At 42.7% G+C, this 17,206-nt stretch overlaps 1 protein-coding gene across 1 annotated transcript in view; it reads right to left on the reverse strand.

The window, feature by feature from the left end:
* Nucleotides 1-17,206, reverse strand: part of VPS13D (vacuolar protein sorting 13 homolog D) — a 3,321,573-nt gene that overhangs the window by 911,750 nt on the left and 2,392,617 nt on the right. Inside the window, exon 45 of the mRNA XM_044060428.1 lies at nucleotides 12,590-12,740. Within this exon, the coding sequence (XP_043916363.1) occupies nucleotides 12,590-12,740 (151 nt within the window). The remainder of the gene's footprint in view (nucleotides 1-12,589; nucleotides 12,741-17,206) is intronic.

The following is a 17,206-nucleotide window of genomic DNA, read 5'->3' on the forward strand; positions in this document are numbered from 1 at the left end:
TACCACCTTGGGCATGAAGGATGGATTGGTTCTGAGGGACACCCTGTCCACATGAAAAATGATGAAAGGCTCCACTGTCATACGGGCCTGTAATTCAGATACCCTTCTACCTGAAGTGATTGCTAAAAGGAAAGCTGTTTTCCAAGAAAGAAATTTTAAGTCTGCAGCAGCAGCTGGCTCGAAAGGAGGTAGAGTGCGTTTCTCCAAGACAAAGTTAAGGTCCCAGGCTGGGGTTGGAGCTCTCCTGGGTGGTCTCAAATTTTTGGCCCCTCTGAGGAACTGCTTGGGCAGTGGATGAGAGAAGAGGGGAGGTTCTGTGTTATAATGAGCTGAAACAGCTTAGGCATGGATTTTAATGGAGGAAAAAGACAGGCCCTTGTGAAGCATCTCAGTTAAGTATTGTAAAATCTGAGGTAAACTGGGTGCTGCTGTGCTCATCCCTTGAGATTGGTTCCAGGCACAGAATCTTTTCCATTTTTCAGCATACGATTTTCTAGTACTAGGCCTCCTTGCCTCTAAAATGATATCTATTACAGGTTTGCTGAGGTATGGTAAAGGAGAGATTAAGTAATTAGCCAGGCTGCAAGGTTCAGTGTTAGAAGCTGAGGGTGCAGAATCTGGTTCTCCTGCTGAGACAGCAGGGAAGGAGTCTGAGGCAGGTGCCATGGAGATAACCATGACACACTGCGCAGAAGGGGGATACCAGTGTTGGCGCGGCCAGTCTGGAGCAATCAAAATTATCCTTGGTTTGTCCTGTTTGATTTTTAGTAGTACTTTGGAGAGCAGAAGCAGAGGGGTGAAGCCATAGACTGATAGGTTTTTCCAGCTGAAGGACAGAGCATCCACTTTCCGGGCTTGTTTGTGGGGAGTCCTTGTGCAAAATTTGTCCAACTGGTAGTTCTGTGGAGAGGCAAACAGGTCTATATCTGAGCTCCCCCATTTGCTTGTCAACATGTTGAAAATCCTTGGTTCCAGTTTCCACTCATGTGGGTCCATGAGGTTTCTGCTTAGTCCGTCTGCCAGTGTATTTAATTTTCCAGGCAGTAATTGAGCTTGTAGGTGCACTTGGTAGCTCAAGGCTGTGTTCCACAATGCCATGGCTAGTCTGCAGAGGGGGTAAGAATGTGGACCTCCCCTGCTTGTTTATGTACCGCATAACAGTGGTGTTGTCCGTCTTTACTACTAGTTGTCCTGGAAGAATGTGGTCCTTGAAGGCTGTCAGAGCATTCTGTACAGCTAACATTTCTTTTTGATTGATATGCGGGTGCATTTGACTTGGGTTCCATTTGCCCTGAAAGCACTTCCCTGCCAGGTGAGCCCCCCATGCATAGTCTGATGTGCCTGTTGTTAGGGTATGGGCGGCAGGGGGTGGTGTGAAAGGTAGTCCCTTGTTTTGGTGGCAGGCCTCTGCCCACCAAAGGAACTCTAGGCGTAGGCAAGGTATGATAGGAATCATTGTTTCTAGGTCTTGAGAATGTTGACACCACAGGCTTTTTAGATACCACTGTTGTTTCCTCATATGCAGTCTTGCATATGGAATTAGAAGAATGCAGGAGGCCATGAACCTCAAGGCTTGCAGTATTTGTTTTGCAGATAGCAGGGTTTTTGTGGCCACTTGTTTGAAGTAGGTTGTCAAATGAATTTGTTTCTCTGGCGTGAGGAAAGCCATCTGGGGAAGTTGTATTCAAGCTTGCTCCCAGGAATATAATTTGTTGACAGGGTACCAGGTGTGATTTCTTTTCATTTATGGTGTACCCCAGACAAGTCAGAATCCTCTGTACAAAGGCCAGATGATTCAAAAGTATGTCCTGGCTTTCTGCCTGAATTAGACAATCGTCCAGGTATGGGTATAATTGAATATTTCTTTGATGCAATATGCAATAACTGGAGATAGGCACTTTGTGAATACCCTGGGTGCAGTAGATAAGCCAAAGGGCAGTGCAGAGAACTGATAGTGCGTGTAGCCTGCTTTGAAGCATAGGTATCTTTTCCTGATTGGGATGTGCAGGTATGCTTCTTTTAAATCTAGTGTTGCCAACCAGACATCTTTGCCTAGCACAGGAAGCAATTGGTGAAGAGTCAGCATCTTGAATTTTGGAATCTCCAAAAAGGTGTTTAGAGTAGACAGGTCCAGGATAAGATGCCATGAATTGTCTTTGCTGGGTACCAGGAAAAGTCTCGAGTAGAAACCTTGTCCCTTTTCCTCTTCTGGTACCAGCTGAATAGCCCCCATGCTTAAGAGAGAAAGTACTTGTTTTTGGGCCTTTGCCCACTGATTTGGGGGTAGGTACGGCCACCTGCTTGGAGTTGGCAACGTGTGGAAGTGAAATCTGTATCCCTGGGACAGGTAATGAGTTCCCAAATCTTTGCATGAAGAGCAATCTTTCCCCCAAAGGGGCAGTCAGTTCATAAGTGCTTGGACATTTTAAAAGGAAGTCACTGAGAGAGTTTACCATAGGGGGGAGTCTTATTATTCCCAGATTTGGAAGTGGAGGCCCCCCACTGCTTAGTTTTGTGTGTCCCCTGGGACTGAAACCTGGGGTTTTTGCTACATCTGGGTTTGGCTTGAGAAGACCTGGAAGGGGCTGGAAAGGACCAATTCTTAGAGGGCTTGTGCCTACTAAATCTGGGAGGCTGAATTTGTAAAAATATCTTTAACAGCTTGCATAGATTTACCTTTATCTTCCATCTTTTGAAGAACTTTCTCAGCCTTGTTGCCAAACAGGCGGTCCTGATTTAAAGGAGCATCCAACAATTTAGCTTTAACATGATCAGGCAAAGATTGATCCTTAAGCCAAACATGCCTTCTGAGCACAGACCCAGTAAAAGCAGCCCTGCAAGAGGCCTCTAATGAATCAAAACCACATTGCAAAGTATGTTTTCCAACTTGTTCAGCAGAATGTATTAAATCCTGTAATTCATTTTTCACACAGTCAGGAATCAACATAATTTTCTATTTACGCAGTCCAATAACATGCTACTGATACTTTAACATATGAAACTGGCAGTTTAAAGCCCTAATGGCCAAGGTTGCAGAAGTATAAATCTTCTTACCCCATCTATCCAGCGCCCTGGAGTCCCTATCAGAAGGGGTAGGATTTTTAGCAGTAGAAGCCTTAATGCCCTTGGGCCCCTGTGAAATAGTCACTGGATCTGCAATAGGATTTTTAAAACGGAACTTGTGGGACTCAGAGACCCTGTAGTATCTGTCAGGTTTTCTGGGAGCAGGAGGCAGGGAATCAGGGGCCAAACTAGATTCCGAACAAGCATCATCAACAATGTCTAGTACAGGAGGAATAGCTAAAGGCCTATGCTGAGGTAGGAGAAGGAAATCCCTAGGCCTCTTTTCTGAATCAGGAAAATCCTGGCTTTCCCAGTGGAAATGCTCCCTTAGAGTATTAAGGTTTCCCCAAAAGAAAAATCCTCAGAAGGGGAAGCAGAGGGAATGGAGTCCTCTGCATCAGAATCTTCATAAGTAGATAAGGGCAAATCCAGATCATCAGAAGAATCTGAAAAAACAATCCTGATCAGAAGATTCATAATCAACTTCAGTCCTAGGTCTCCTAGAAGGGGGGGTTTGGCTACCCCTGATTAGCTTTATTAGATCTTCAGCCATTCTTATCATTTGTTTTTTAGGCATAGAGGCCTGAGCATGTGGCGTGGGTGTCGGTTTTTTAGGCATGGATCGAGATTTAGGCCTAAGTAAAGAAGGAGGCATCGGTTTAATATGCAAGTCAGAAGCCGGTGCCTGCACAGCGGCTCCGGACCCATCCAAGGTAGAGACATCCGCGGGTTCCATAGTTGAAGCATCTCGTGGCATACTCCAAATGGGTATCATTAGAGGCCTGCGAATCAGAAGTAGCGGGTATCAGGTGCTGCGAAAGTGCCTCACTGAGTACCGGCGAACTGGCGACTGGCTTAGGAGAAGCGTCATCGGCAGTTTTGGACCTCGGCAGCCTGTATCTGTCTTTATCTTTGCGTTTTTTCGGAATCCTGGTAGTCGGATGGCTAACCGACGATATTTCTGGATAATTAAACTGAGAACCAAAATATTTAGAGGCGAAAATATACCAACGACAGATAGTGCGCTGATTAAATAAAGCACAAAACTGACAGCAAGGTACGTCATGGTCAGGGCCTAGGCAAGGAATACAGTACGAATTAAAATCTTTATGAGGTATTTGCTTTCCACAAGTGATGTAATTATTAACTTTTACTGACATCGGTAAGGAGCAAGAAAAATTTTCCCCAACGGGGTACTTAGCTTTAGTTGAAGACTTTGATTCTGAAACTTGAAAACGAAAATTACAGGAGTCGGCCGACCGGCACTTGCGAACTGCGTCTCCTTCGGGCACCGCATTTCAAGAAAGACTGATGTAATGGCGTCAGCTGCATGTTTTATACCCCTGATGACCTGACGTCATGGAAGAAGGGACAGCAACCCTCGCAGGACCCAAGACTTTGTTAATCAGGCCGACTGAGGGCTACCTGCAAGCAGATAACCCAAATGTAATGGCTGCAACAGTGAAACATGAAGAACATCTGGATCTGATCCAGCAGAAGCAGTGCTCCAGCCTTGAGTCCCTTTCAGAATTCCATTTTCCCATAAATCATCTGTCCCCATACTTAACTCAGATCTAGTCTGATGCCTAAAGAATCAAACACTATCAATTTGTACTGCTTTGGACCCAAGGAATACAACATGTTAACCCTTCAGTTCTTATAACTTGGAAGGTGAAGGAGGGAGGGAGGGAGGGTTGTTGTATCTGACAGACTGGAAAGAAATGATTTTTCATTATGGTAAGTACATAACTTTCGTATCCTACTGATCCAGTTTGTACAAATCTGATGTGTGGGTCAGAATTACAACTTATGGAGCTCCTGGTTGCATCAAGACAGAGTCCATTCAGGATGGAAGCACTGAAGGATGCTCTAGCCTTAGTAGTAGCACTAGTTTGCAGTGCTTAATGAAGATATGCATGGAAAACCAAGTGGCTGTCTCTCTCATATATCATTCAAAGAATGAGTAGCAATGGCTTTACTATAGGGGGGCTTAAGGTGTGACTGACAATGGTATGATGTGTCATTTGTATACAAAGGAGATACAACTGGACAACCATCTAGAGAGAGATTTTGGACACCTTTTTTACCAACTTATTCTGGGCATAAGAAATGAACAGTTGCTTATCTTTCCTGACAGACATTGTTCTGTGTAAAAGAAAGCACAACTGCTTTTGAATAATTATGGTATTAGCATGTACTCTCATTTGATCTAATTCTAATAATTAAAAAAGAAGACTGGTAAATGAATGGGTTGAGATATATTACTCTTCAACTCCACCTTGGGAGTGAAAGGGGGATTAGTTCTTAATGTTACCCTTTCCTTTATGAAAGATGAGATAATCCTTCTAGGTAAGGTGATGTCCCCTAGGAAAATAGTTTTCTAAGACAAGAACTTGAAATCTGCAGTAGTTGCTGGTTCAAAAGGGTGTGCCATCAGGGCTTGTAGACCAGATTCAAGTCCCATGTTGAACCAGATCCCTAACATGCTGGACATAACAGCAAGGTACCTTTGAGAATGGCATGCAGAGTTTATGGGAGGACATGGAGCGATTCTGAAAGCCAATATGAAAAAAAAAAGAAATATCCCCAACTGAACTTTGATGGCAGAGAAACTAGATCTGTAGTAAAAAAATGTGAGGTGAGAAAATGCAAAATGTCTGGAAAAGGAGATGAAAATGGATCAGCGTTCTATGTATCAGCCCAAAAAACAAATATCATCCCTCTGATGCAACAGATTTTGCAAGTGGAAGGCTTCTGAGAGGCAGTAAGAATACTGACCACTTCTTGGAGAAGAGAATCATCCACTGCCATCACTGGAACTGGAGATAGTAGGTGGTTAATTTCAGACTGGGAATGTCTGGGTGAGGCTTCCCACAAGAGTTGAGTGATGAGCTCCTTAATTATATCTAGGCGCCAAGGGGACACTCTCTCATATGAGACTTAAACAAAGAGGACCAAATCCTTCTGGGCCAATAAGGATGATAGTCACCTTGCACTGTTCAGCTTTCTGCATAAATCTGGACAATGGAGATAGGGGTGGACATGCGCAAAGTAACCCAGGTGGCCAGTGCTAAGATAGAGTGCTTCTGGATGCTGTATTGGAGCAGAATCATGGCAAAGAAACTGATGCATTTTGTGCTGTACGGTATGGCAAAGGGATTGAGGCAGCCAGTTTCTGAACATCCTTTGACAATCGCTGGATTGAGATACCACTCCTAAGGTAATAGAAGATTTCTGCTGACCCTATCTGTCAAGTCTACTGAGAATCATAGAAATGAGTGTTGCCATCAGAAAATGGTGGAAGGCCATAGCTTCCTAACACAAAAGGTAGGACCTGGTCCCCACTTGTCTGTTGATTTACTAAACTATTTTTATATTGTCTGTTTGAATGGAGATCACGTCCTGAGGAAGGCAGACCTGAAGTTCCTGCAACACAAAGAGAACAGCTCTCAACTCTAGGACATTTAGGTGAAGGTTGGCCTCCTACTCTGCCCAGAGACCTTGAACCATCATCTCTTCATAATGTTCCCCCTCCTCAGGAAGGAAGCACCTGAGGTGACTATGGTTGAGTCTGAAAAGGTTTACCTTCGTAAAGAAGCAGAACACTAAGGCACCACTGAAGATACTTTCTGCGAGACTGAGTTAGAATTATAGTCTTGAAAAGAGGATGGGAGTACTGGAAACACTGAGATTGTAGGATCCGCTGTAAAATTATCATGTGATAGTGGGAGAACTAAACCAGTAGTAATGAATATGCCATCAGGCCTAAGATTCTGATTACTACATGTAGTATGATGACTGGTGAGAAGAGACTCCACTGCAGAGGGCAAAGTTTGAATTCTTTCTCGAGGGAATGAGAGTGGTGTCCAGGTGACATTCCAAGAATGTAGAGGATCAAAGCAGGATTTTTGTAATTTGACAGATATGCCTAGGGTGATGCATAACTGAATAAGGTAGTCTCTGGTTTTCTTGAGACATTCCATTGATGGGGCAGCCAGCAGCCAGTCATTCAAGTACGGGATTATTTTCTGTCCCTGAAGTTGCTATGACCACCATACATTTTCTCAACACCCTGAGGACTGTGATGAGACCAAATGCAAAGGCTCTGAATCGATAATGACTGGTTCCTAACTGAAAGTTTAAATATCTCCTGCACTCCTTTGCTATCTTTATGTAAAGATAAACATCCCAAAGCTCTACTGAGCACATTCATTCATTATCCTCTAGCCAATGTAGAATGGAATGCACTATGACTGTTCAAAATCTGGTCTTTTTTACACAGGTGTTTAGTGAGCTAAGGTCCCTGGTTTTCTTCAGAACCAAAGAGAATTTGGAATAAAATCCTGACACTCTTTAGTCTGGTAGGATTTCTCGTATGGCTCTTTTTTCAAGAAGAGACAGTACTTCTTTTAAAGGAGCCTTTGCCTGGCTGGGTGGGACAACTGCCAATGTGGGATTTTTGCCTGATGGCTTTTTTTTCCCAAAAATGGCATCCAGCAGCCTATGGATATTATTCTTGTTACCCAATTGTCTTGTGTCATGGCAGAGGGTGATCCATCCCCTGACTGTGTCCACAGTGGAGCAGCTGGGCAGACCTTCAAGGGTTCTGGGGGTCTCCTGTTAGTAAAGACCCATGACACCCCTGATTCTGTAGACCCCCTTGACCCCTGGGCCTGCAGCCATTAAAGGGGCCACCTCTGCTATGTCTGGCCCTGTCTAAAGGTGAGTCAAATTGATGCCTAGATCTGCAAGACCAGAGAGGAAGAATGAGGTCTTTTTTGGTACTGAGTGTAAGGACAATGAGGAACCGTGACCTTGACTGCATGGCAGAAAAGGTCTTGCCATCTTCCTCACTCGCCTGCACCTTTTTCTTAAGAGGGTCCAAACAAGGCTAACTTATCATGGCGGCATTCAAAAAAGAGGCTTTAAAGTTGTCTGTAAAATCAGATAACCAGAGCCATGCATGGCATCTCATTGCTACACCATTGCTGGCTGCTCTGGCCGTTCCATTGGCCCTGCTGTACATTAGGAGTATGGAGAGGTTCATAATAGTAGACACTGTCATTAGAGTGTCTTCTAGTTGCTTCTGTGACTCTGCTGAGAGCAGATTCTTAAGAGCAAATAAAGCCTACTTTGCAAGATCTCTCTGGAATATGTCCATACAAGTGGTGTAGTTCAGTTAATGAAGTGCAAATGTGCCCAAAGTGTAAGCCCACTTCCTGAGTCTATCCATCACTCCTGACTTCTTATTAGAAATACGACTTCAGACAACTCTCTTTTAGTGGCTGCCTCCACAATGATGGAGTCAACTCAAGGATTTTTTGACCAAAAGGTTTTGTCTTTTGTAAGAAATAGAATTTTGACTGCTCTGCATGTGCTTGGCACCTGTCATGATCTCCTGACTGCCAAGTCACCCAGCTTGTTGACCAAAGGGACCACCAGGAATGTTGACTGTGTTGTCCCATAAGCCTCAATCCTTGTCCTGGGGGGGGGGGGGGGGGTTACAGGACAAGATCCCTAATGGCACATCAATTCCAGAATGTCTCCAAAGGAGGTGTCCTCTGGAAGGAAATGTGGGGAACACTCTCTAGCCTTGGAGTTGTTATCTCCAAAGTGGAGTCAATGTGTTTACTCTTACATGCCCTCTTTCTTGGAAGTTCAGGGGGGTGAGTCACCTGAATCCTAACAGGGCTAGCTCTACTCATGGGCAGTTAGTTTGAGGTCCATGAAATAACTCTGACCCATGGATGCCAGAGCAGAATAAGACAAGAATGAGACAGAGTCAAAGGGAAAAACCATGACAGGAGGAACCTGTGACTCCACTCTTTTATGTGAAAAGAAATGAACCTCACCAGCACATGAAAAGCCATTTCTACTCCAACGGAACCAAACAAACAACACTCTTGCAGATGGATCAAGCATTCCCTTCAAAGGGTCGGATGAAGGGATCAGAACCAAGGAATCAATGGCCAAATTCTCCAAAGCCATCAACAGCACTAACGGCATGAGCACCATATTTGGACCAGGGGACCATTGGTGCATCTTGATCCAGTGTCCCAGAGACCTACATTCCATGTTTCCTTGGCTCCAAGTCTTTTGGATCCCTTGGAGCCAAGGAAACATGGAATGTAGGTCTCTGGGACACAGGATCGAGATGCAGCAATGGTTCTGAGGAAACTGGAGCCAAGATTTGTACAAGTGAGGGAGCTTGGACAGTGGTGAACTAAGCAAACCCAACCACCTTCAGAGCCGAAGCAGATGGAATGACCTTCAGTTTGACCTGGGTCTTGAGAAATGTCTGCATAAAGCAATCCAAATCTGCTCCTATAAGACCTGAAGGATCACAGCAAAGTGGCAAATAAAGGTCTGGAGGGAATGCTGTCTGATTTAGCACAAGTCTATTTCTTCTGAGAATCCCAAACAGTAACTGTATGCAATACTTCTGTATATGTTGAAGCAGTACAGGTCAGAGTAAGTGCCCTATGCTTCTGCAGCCTTAAAACTTTTGGAGCCAAAGTTAGTACCAAAGCCTGAGATGACCTCTTTTTCAGATCAGACTCCTTGCTTTTGTGCTTTTCTTTATTTTTTTCTCTGACTTTTTAGATTTTTGAGGCTCTGGATTCAGCTGAAACACGCCCTTAAGAATAAGTTTGTTCCTCTGAACTGTTTAATGCGCTGGGTTCAAAGGAAGTACACATCTCACAGCCAGGGGGCAGGATTATTACGTACACAGAAAAAAGTATTAGTTTAAGGGTGTGCACACTTATGCAACCAGCGTATTGTACGTTTTTTATTTTTTATATATTTTTTCCTTTAACACATTTGTTTGATTTTCAACTGAATTGTACAGGTTTGTAGGTCACATCAAAGGTGGGAAAAGTTTTGAAATGATTTATTGTGGTTTCATTTTTTTTTTATATCACAAAAACTTGGCATTTTAATAGCGGTGTGTATAGGGTTACCACCTGTCCCACTTTGCGAGGGACAGTCCCTCTTTGGGCAGTTGTGTCCTGCAAAAATATTGTAAGAATGGCAACTGTCCTGAAATATTAGGGCAAAATTATTTCCTATATTTTATGTAATAGTTGCATAAAACAGTTATTCTGTATCTGAAACACCTAAATGTTATAAGAAACAGAATAAGCAACTAAAATGCTACAAGAATAAGCTTTTATTTAGGCAAAAAAGTGAAGTTATGTCCCTTGTACTGGCCGTGGGTATATTTTGGCCTGCAAAATCTGATGTTTGTACCACAAACTGTCCCACTTTGGCCATCTGAAAAGGTGGCAACTCTAGGTGTGTACACTTTTTATATCCACTGTATATTACATATTTTCTTTCTTTACAACTATCTTTCAGTCCAACATTACTTAAAATGCTCAACTGTTGCCTCTCCTTAAATCTCACTCCCCCTCCTGAACATTATTCTGCATGTAATATTTTGACAAATTCCATTTATTCCTATGCAGTTTGCTCCTTCCCTTTTCTAAAGATCCCAATTTCAGTTCTCTTATCTCTTTTATGATATCCAATCCTTCAAAGTGAGTTGGTTTTGATTTCCATAGTAATTACTTTTTTTGTAAGCAAACAGAATTAAATTTGATTAGGCCTTACTATGTCTAAGCAATTCAGATCCTGTGTCACTGCTCAAAAGAATAATTTCTTCAGTTATAGCCATTTGTTCACTCAATATTTATGACAGAGTACTCCTAAGGGAATTTTTAAAATCTACCAACTCATTCCATTACCAAAAAATATGTTCTCAGTTACCTCTTTCTTCCCAATCACATTTCAAACATTTGCTATCTACCTGAGAAAAATTCTTTGAGGTCTGCTTGGGGTATAACAACTCCTATGCAAGCACTTCCAAGCAAAAAATCCTGAACCTGCTGGATTTTTTTTGTATACTTGGGATCCATACATATGTCCTCCCGTTGTTCTTCTGTAATCTGCTTTTCAAGTCTCTCTTCCCAATCTTTTCTAACTTCTTCTGATTGACTATTATAGTCATCATGCAATATTTTATATGCCTTACTATGTGTCCCCATTTGAACAGCAGATTCTGTTCTAGACTCATCTAGAAACTCTACCAGAGCAGGTCTTTCACTTAGGACTCCCCTATCCCTTTCTCTTCATCTATATTCTGATATTAATCCCTGATAGTGAAGGCCATCTATAACCTGCAGTCCATCTGTCTTCTTGGCCTCATCCCAATCCACTACCTTTCTCTCTAATTATTAGCTTGCAATACCTTGGTTCCTTTGTCAGTTTTCTCCAGAAAATTCCAGCTACACTTGCCTATTTTCTATACCACTACTTGGAGCCATCCCTGTTGGCAAAATTTTCTTTCTCCATTCCTGTGTTGGTTTTGTTCTTAGAATACTCTCTGCAACTGTATGAATACCATACGGTGGTTATTATTCTCCTTACAGATCATCATTCAAGATCCCCCTTTCTCCTGATTTCTTCAACACCCTCCCCATTCAATCAATCCAAAACAAATGTTACGGATGTCCCTTCAGACTAAGTTTTGTCCCTGAGCATCCTAGATCTCAGACCACTCCTTGTGACTAGGCTTGATGCATCCAGAGCCAGGTCAGTCAGGTAGAGGAAGAATGGCACAAACAACATGGGAATGCAGCCCTACTACCTAGCATGGAAATCAAGAGTGCACCTCTCCTAGATCCCTCATCTTTAGTTAACAGATGAAGTTGGATGGATGCATTCCACACTACTTGGGGACAGTTTCTATCCATGAGAGGTTATGGAAGCCATGGACTTACCTCCAGGAAAATATGGCCTTAGCTGCTCCTTAAAATGAAACATAAGACACTGAGATAACACACCTGTTGGATATGAGGAACCTTCCTGTGTATCCCATGAGAATCCACCTTCCATTACTTCAAAGTCAATACCAAAAGACTTCAGATGCTACAACTTATGCCAGTGAATGAGCATAAAAGGCATATAACTGAAAGAGCTTTAACAATCACAGCAAGCATTGAATCTGAATTATACAAACAGTTAAAAATAACTGGTTGGTAGAGAGGATAAGGGGGACAAGCACACTTTTGTGGTATTGCATATCACAGCAAGTGTTGTCACTGGTGCATGTTCATCTCCAAGCATAAGAAATCTGTGAAAAAGATGAGTTCTGAATGGTGGAGAAAATATCACAATTTTTTAAGGAGAGTCCTCAAGTTTTTTGTGACATTTACTAAACAAATATGTCACATTCTGACAAATGGCAGAGAGATGTAAAATGCATCTATCCTCACACTGGTTGGCAACCTTGGGTTTCTAACAGTTGTCCACAGCATCTAATTCATTCTAGAGTTACTAAAAGCATATTTTCTTCTTTTTTAATAATTGTGTACTACTGTATTGCTAATTTATTTTCTTGAACATAGTGTTCTTCATTGGTTATATATTGCGATTGAAAATATTCTGACTGTACTTTACTTTGGACACAGAAGTACCTTTAATAAGCTCAACAGTGATAATCCTGTGAATAAAATAAACTTACTATCAGGAACTGAAGGACTGTCAAGTCGTAATTCCATTGGAACTTCCAACATATTTTTCACAATCAAAGCTGATCGGACAGTTACAACTTTTCGAGCACTACCCTCCATAGTAACAGCAAACACCACTCGAACAGGTGGAAGAGGTGAAAACTATAAAACAGCACATGAAATGGAAGTTAATTTTGAATTTGCATAGTGGTTCATTAGAAAGGCATATGAAGCCAAGTGTTACATTTCTAGGTATACACTGGTAGGAAAACATCACAGTATGCAGCAAAGGCAGCATTCAGCATTTTTTTCAAGATAAAAGATTTGTCAAGAATATATCTATCTTGCACAAGTATCACAAGGTACATCAAACAGAATGCAACTCTAACAAAGGGGATGAAGTTCATAAAAATGGCATACATAGTTACATACATAGCTGCACACACAGTTACACAGTTACATACACAGTTAAATATAACAGAGCCTGCAGCTACGTTATTCTTCTTGTACTTCTATACAGTCTTAATACACCATAAGGTAGTAATTAAATACTGGGTATGTAGTGACTGTTAATGCCAAAAAACCACACATTTTATGAGGAACACTTTATATACATAAAGCAAAAATCTGGATGGTTGAGAGGAAGTCTTGTAGTGCTTGAAGTGGGCTGTCAACTGTCTGCTCCATATACTGAGTTAAAGTTATTGTCTGTGATTAGATAAGGTTATTCATAGTGAAAGAACAAAGTTGTAAAGTGCAAAGGCACTGATGTTTAAATGTTGGCAGAAAAAATGAAAATCATAGCTAAAAATTTATTGTGAAGAAAACATGTACAAAAATGAGGTTTCACAGGAGCACTGACACCCAAAGCAGTGTTCTCATGATGATAAAAACTGATTTATCTAAATGTTAAAGATGCAATAAGAGATATGGAAGAAGTGAAATTTAGTTTGTTGCACATATCTGGGCTGTTGGAAGGATATGCATGAAGATTACAAGCAGATGGAGCAGACAATATTGAATTTATGCATACTTAACATGTTACCATGATGATGAAACAGATGGGTGAAATGCAAGCATAATGAAAGAAATAGGTGGCCATGCATAAAATGTGAATTAGCAGCTGACTGCAATGGAGGACAGGGTTCACAGAAAGAACCATTACTGAATGTAATGATAGAAGGAGAAAAATTACTGGACTTACTGTAGTTTGTTAAAACTAACATGATGCAGTTGCACAGGCTTCATAAAACTCAATGGGAACTGAAAATGTATTAGTTGCACTGACTGTATACCAGTGGTCAGATGGCAAACCCAGACTATTTTGGTGGACTCTATGATGGCATATGACAGACACAGACAGCAGGTGCTATAGCAATTCTGGGAACAACAAACCTTGTAGCAGGTCCAATGGTGCATGTGGACCATAAGCATTCCAATGTAACCTTTCAACTCATAATGTAGCTCACAGATGCTGTTAAGATGTGCAACAGACAAACTGAAGTACAGTGTGATCTTTCATATCGTATGTTGAAATTATTTTCTACAAAAGAAGCACTGACTTATTGCTAATGCTGAGGAAACCATGGCTAAACTAAAGGAATTTCACATAAATACACAAACCACACATCCACCTTCGCGGAGGCTCTCAATAGAAATTTACCCAAACACCAGAGACCTCCAAGACAGAAATGCACTCGACCACCACAACACAGCACAAACGACAGGACACACAGCTCACCTCCACAGTGTGCACCTCAACCTAATCCCCTAAGGCTAAACACCTTGCCCAATACACTAATCATAGGTGACTCAATAGTGAGGCACACAGATGTCCCACTCACTAGGTTGAATAAGGAGAAGGTAACAGTCAGCTGTCTATCAGGTGCCAGAATCCAACACATAACACACGCACTCAGGGCTCTCCACAACAAGTACAAGTATGACTCTGTCATTGTCCATGTGGGTGTGAATGACCTGAGACAAACTTCCCTGGACTACATGAAAAGAGACATAGTGGAGCTCTCAGATTATATGGCTCAGGCAGTATGACCCTAGCCCTGAGCAGTATCCTACCGTCAACCAGACTTATACCGCAGTACAAACAAAAAATGATTGACTTCAACAATTGGCTAAGTTTCTGGTGTCATTCTAAAAGGATCCAGTATCTGCCTTCTTGGGATGACATGACTGACAGACCTCAATGCTTTGCCAGAGATGGCCTGCATCTGTCATCCTGGGCTTCCGGGTACTGGCTAAGGCTCTTGTCACCCCTATAGTGCCTTTTTTTAGGTGGTGTTCCAAAGACCAAATTACCACCATAACAGCTATAAATAAATGTAATCTGAGGATCTTGCTGCTCAGTGCTAGAAATCTAAATCTCAAGATGCACTCGCTCGAAGCACTCATCAAAATGGAGAACATCGACATTTGTGCTTCAACAGAGACTAGCTCCAATGGTGGTGGTGTCTCCACATTCACAAAGGATATGCGCACTTCCGGACTAGTAGCCCAGCATAATGCATCTGAGATAATTCAGGTGCAATTAACATTGGGTAAGATGGCGATTCAGGTCATAGTCTGCTATAGGACCCAACCATGACCCTAGACTCTCACTCCACGTTCCTAAGCACCCTGGAATCTATCAAGGTCCAACCCAACACTCTCGTACTAGGAGACTTCAACTACCCCTCCATCAACTGGGAAAACTACTCAAGCACCAATAAACTGGACCAACGCTTCCTGGAATTCATCAATTCCAATGCCCTGGATCAGCTCATTCTGACCCCCCACAAGACGAAGCAACATCCTTGACCTGGTTATTACTAACATGGGTGACCATTGCTCTATACCAGTAGTCAATACCTCCCTGGTCAGATCCGACCATAAACTAATCACCATGGAAATCCACATCTCACCCCCCCTCCCCCCCAACAAAGGTAACCACCTTGAAAAACTTCTCCAAAGCTGACTTTGCGCTCCTAAAAACAGAGGTGTCTAACTTCACGGCACCCATGCTAATGGAAAATAGATGCATGACTGCCGAATCATACACCAATGCACTGTACGAACATGTACATAAATGTATGGAACTAGCCATACCCAACAGAACCAAGACACTCTCCTCCATACAAATGAGGCCAATCTGGTGGTCGCCTGCCATTAATAAACTCTACAACAGAAGGAAGAAACTGTTGCAGAAAGAGGTGAAGTCCCAAAACTGGAAAAACTCCCTTATTAGCCTCAACAAAATGTTGAAATCCCTCATCAAATCCTCTAAAGCCAGCTATGAAGGCAGAATTGAGGTAGACACTAAAAACAATCACAAAGCCTTCTATAGTTATATTAAGAACCTCCACGCAAATACCCAGATTTGCTCTGAGTTACTGCACAATGGTACTTCCTATACCCAGATTTGCTCTGAGTTACTGCACAATGGTACTTCCTATACTGAGCCAACAGATATTGCCAACATACTGGCCAACAGATTCAGTGCCAACTTTACCCCCCCAAAGGACCAATCACAATACCAGAAGAATGTCAGGCACCCAGCATTACTGCAGCACAGGTTAAAGCTGCATTACCCAAAGCCAAGAGTACAGCTTCCATGGGACCCAATAATATCCCAGGCTGTATTCTACATGAACTACAAAGCGAACTGGCACCACATCTGTGCGCCCTGTTCAGTCACAGCCTCACCTCAGGCTTGGTCCCTATTGAATGGCGCACTGCTACAGTCATCCCTCTCCATAAAGGGGGAGCAACTACAGACCCTGGGAATTATCGCCCCATTAGCCTGATGAGTCTGATATGTAAAGCTGTGGAGCACATCATCATGGACCCGATTAACAAAGATATAGGAAATCTCCAAACTCTAGACCCCACGCAATTTGGCTTTGTGAAAGGGAGATCATGCCTGCTCAACCTGGTTGACTTCTTTGGGTCAGTCACCAGGGCTGTGGATGAAGTGCATACAGCCTCCCTCGATCTGGCCAAGACCTTTGATACCATTCCTCACTTGGGAATTATTGATAAACTCATAAAACTAGGCATCAAACCCTATATCACTAGGTGGATTGCAAATTGGCTCACAGACAGAACACACAGTGTGAAAGTAGATGACTCCCATGTCAGACTGCCGACCAGTCACGAGTGGAGTCCCACAGGGATCGGTCCTGGGTCCTCTCCTGTTTGGCATCTACTTGTCATAAGTCCAGGCCAACACAAAGGGACTCTGGCTGACCAAGTTCGCATATGACTGCAAGCTAGGAGCCATTATTAACTCCCCAAGTGATGCAGACATCCTACAGAAAGGCCTCACTGAGACCAATGGCTGGTGTCGAAACCATGGCCTTAAGCTTAATGCCAAAAAATGTGTTGTCATCCCCTTTGGTAAAAACTCAGTTGCCACTAATTACCACATTGATGAGAGCCCACTGAACACTGAAGGCGTTATAAGAGATCTGGGGATGCAGGTTGACAGCAACCTCTCCTGCGACCACCACATTGCCACAGTGGTCAGAAAGTCTTTCTATGTAGCATATCTCATTACCAAGGGTTTTGCAAGCAGGAAGAAAGAGGTTGTCATCTCTCTCTACTCTTCCCTCACTAGACCAATCATTGAGTAT

This window comes from Protopterus annectens, chromosome 2.part0 (genome assembly GCF_019279795.1).
Source record: "Protopterus annectens isolate FY-2018-M chromosome 2.part0, PAN1.0, whole genome shotgun sequence".
Taxonomy (NCBI): domain Eukaryota; kingdom Metazoa; phylum Chordata; order Ceratodontiformes; family Protopteridae; genus Protopterus; species Protopterus annectens.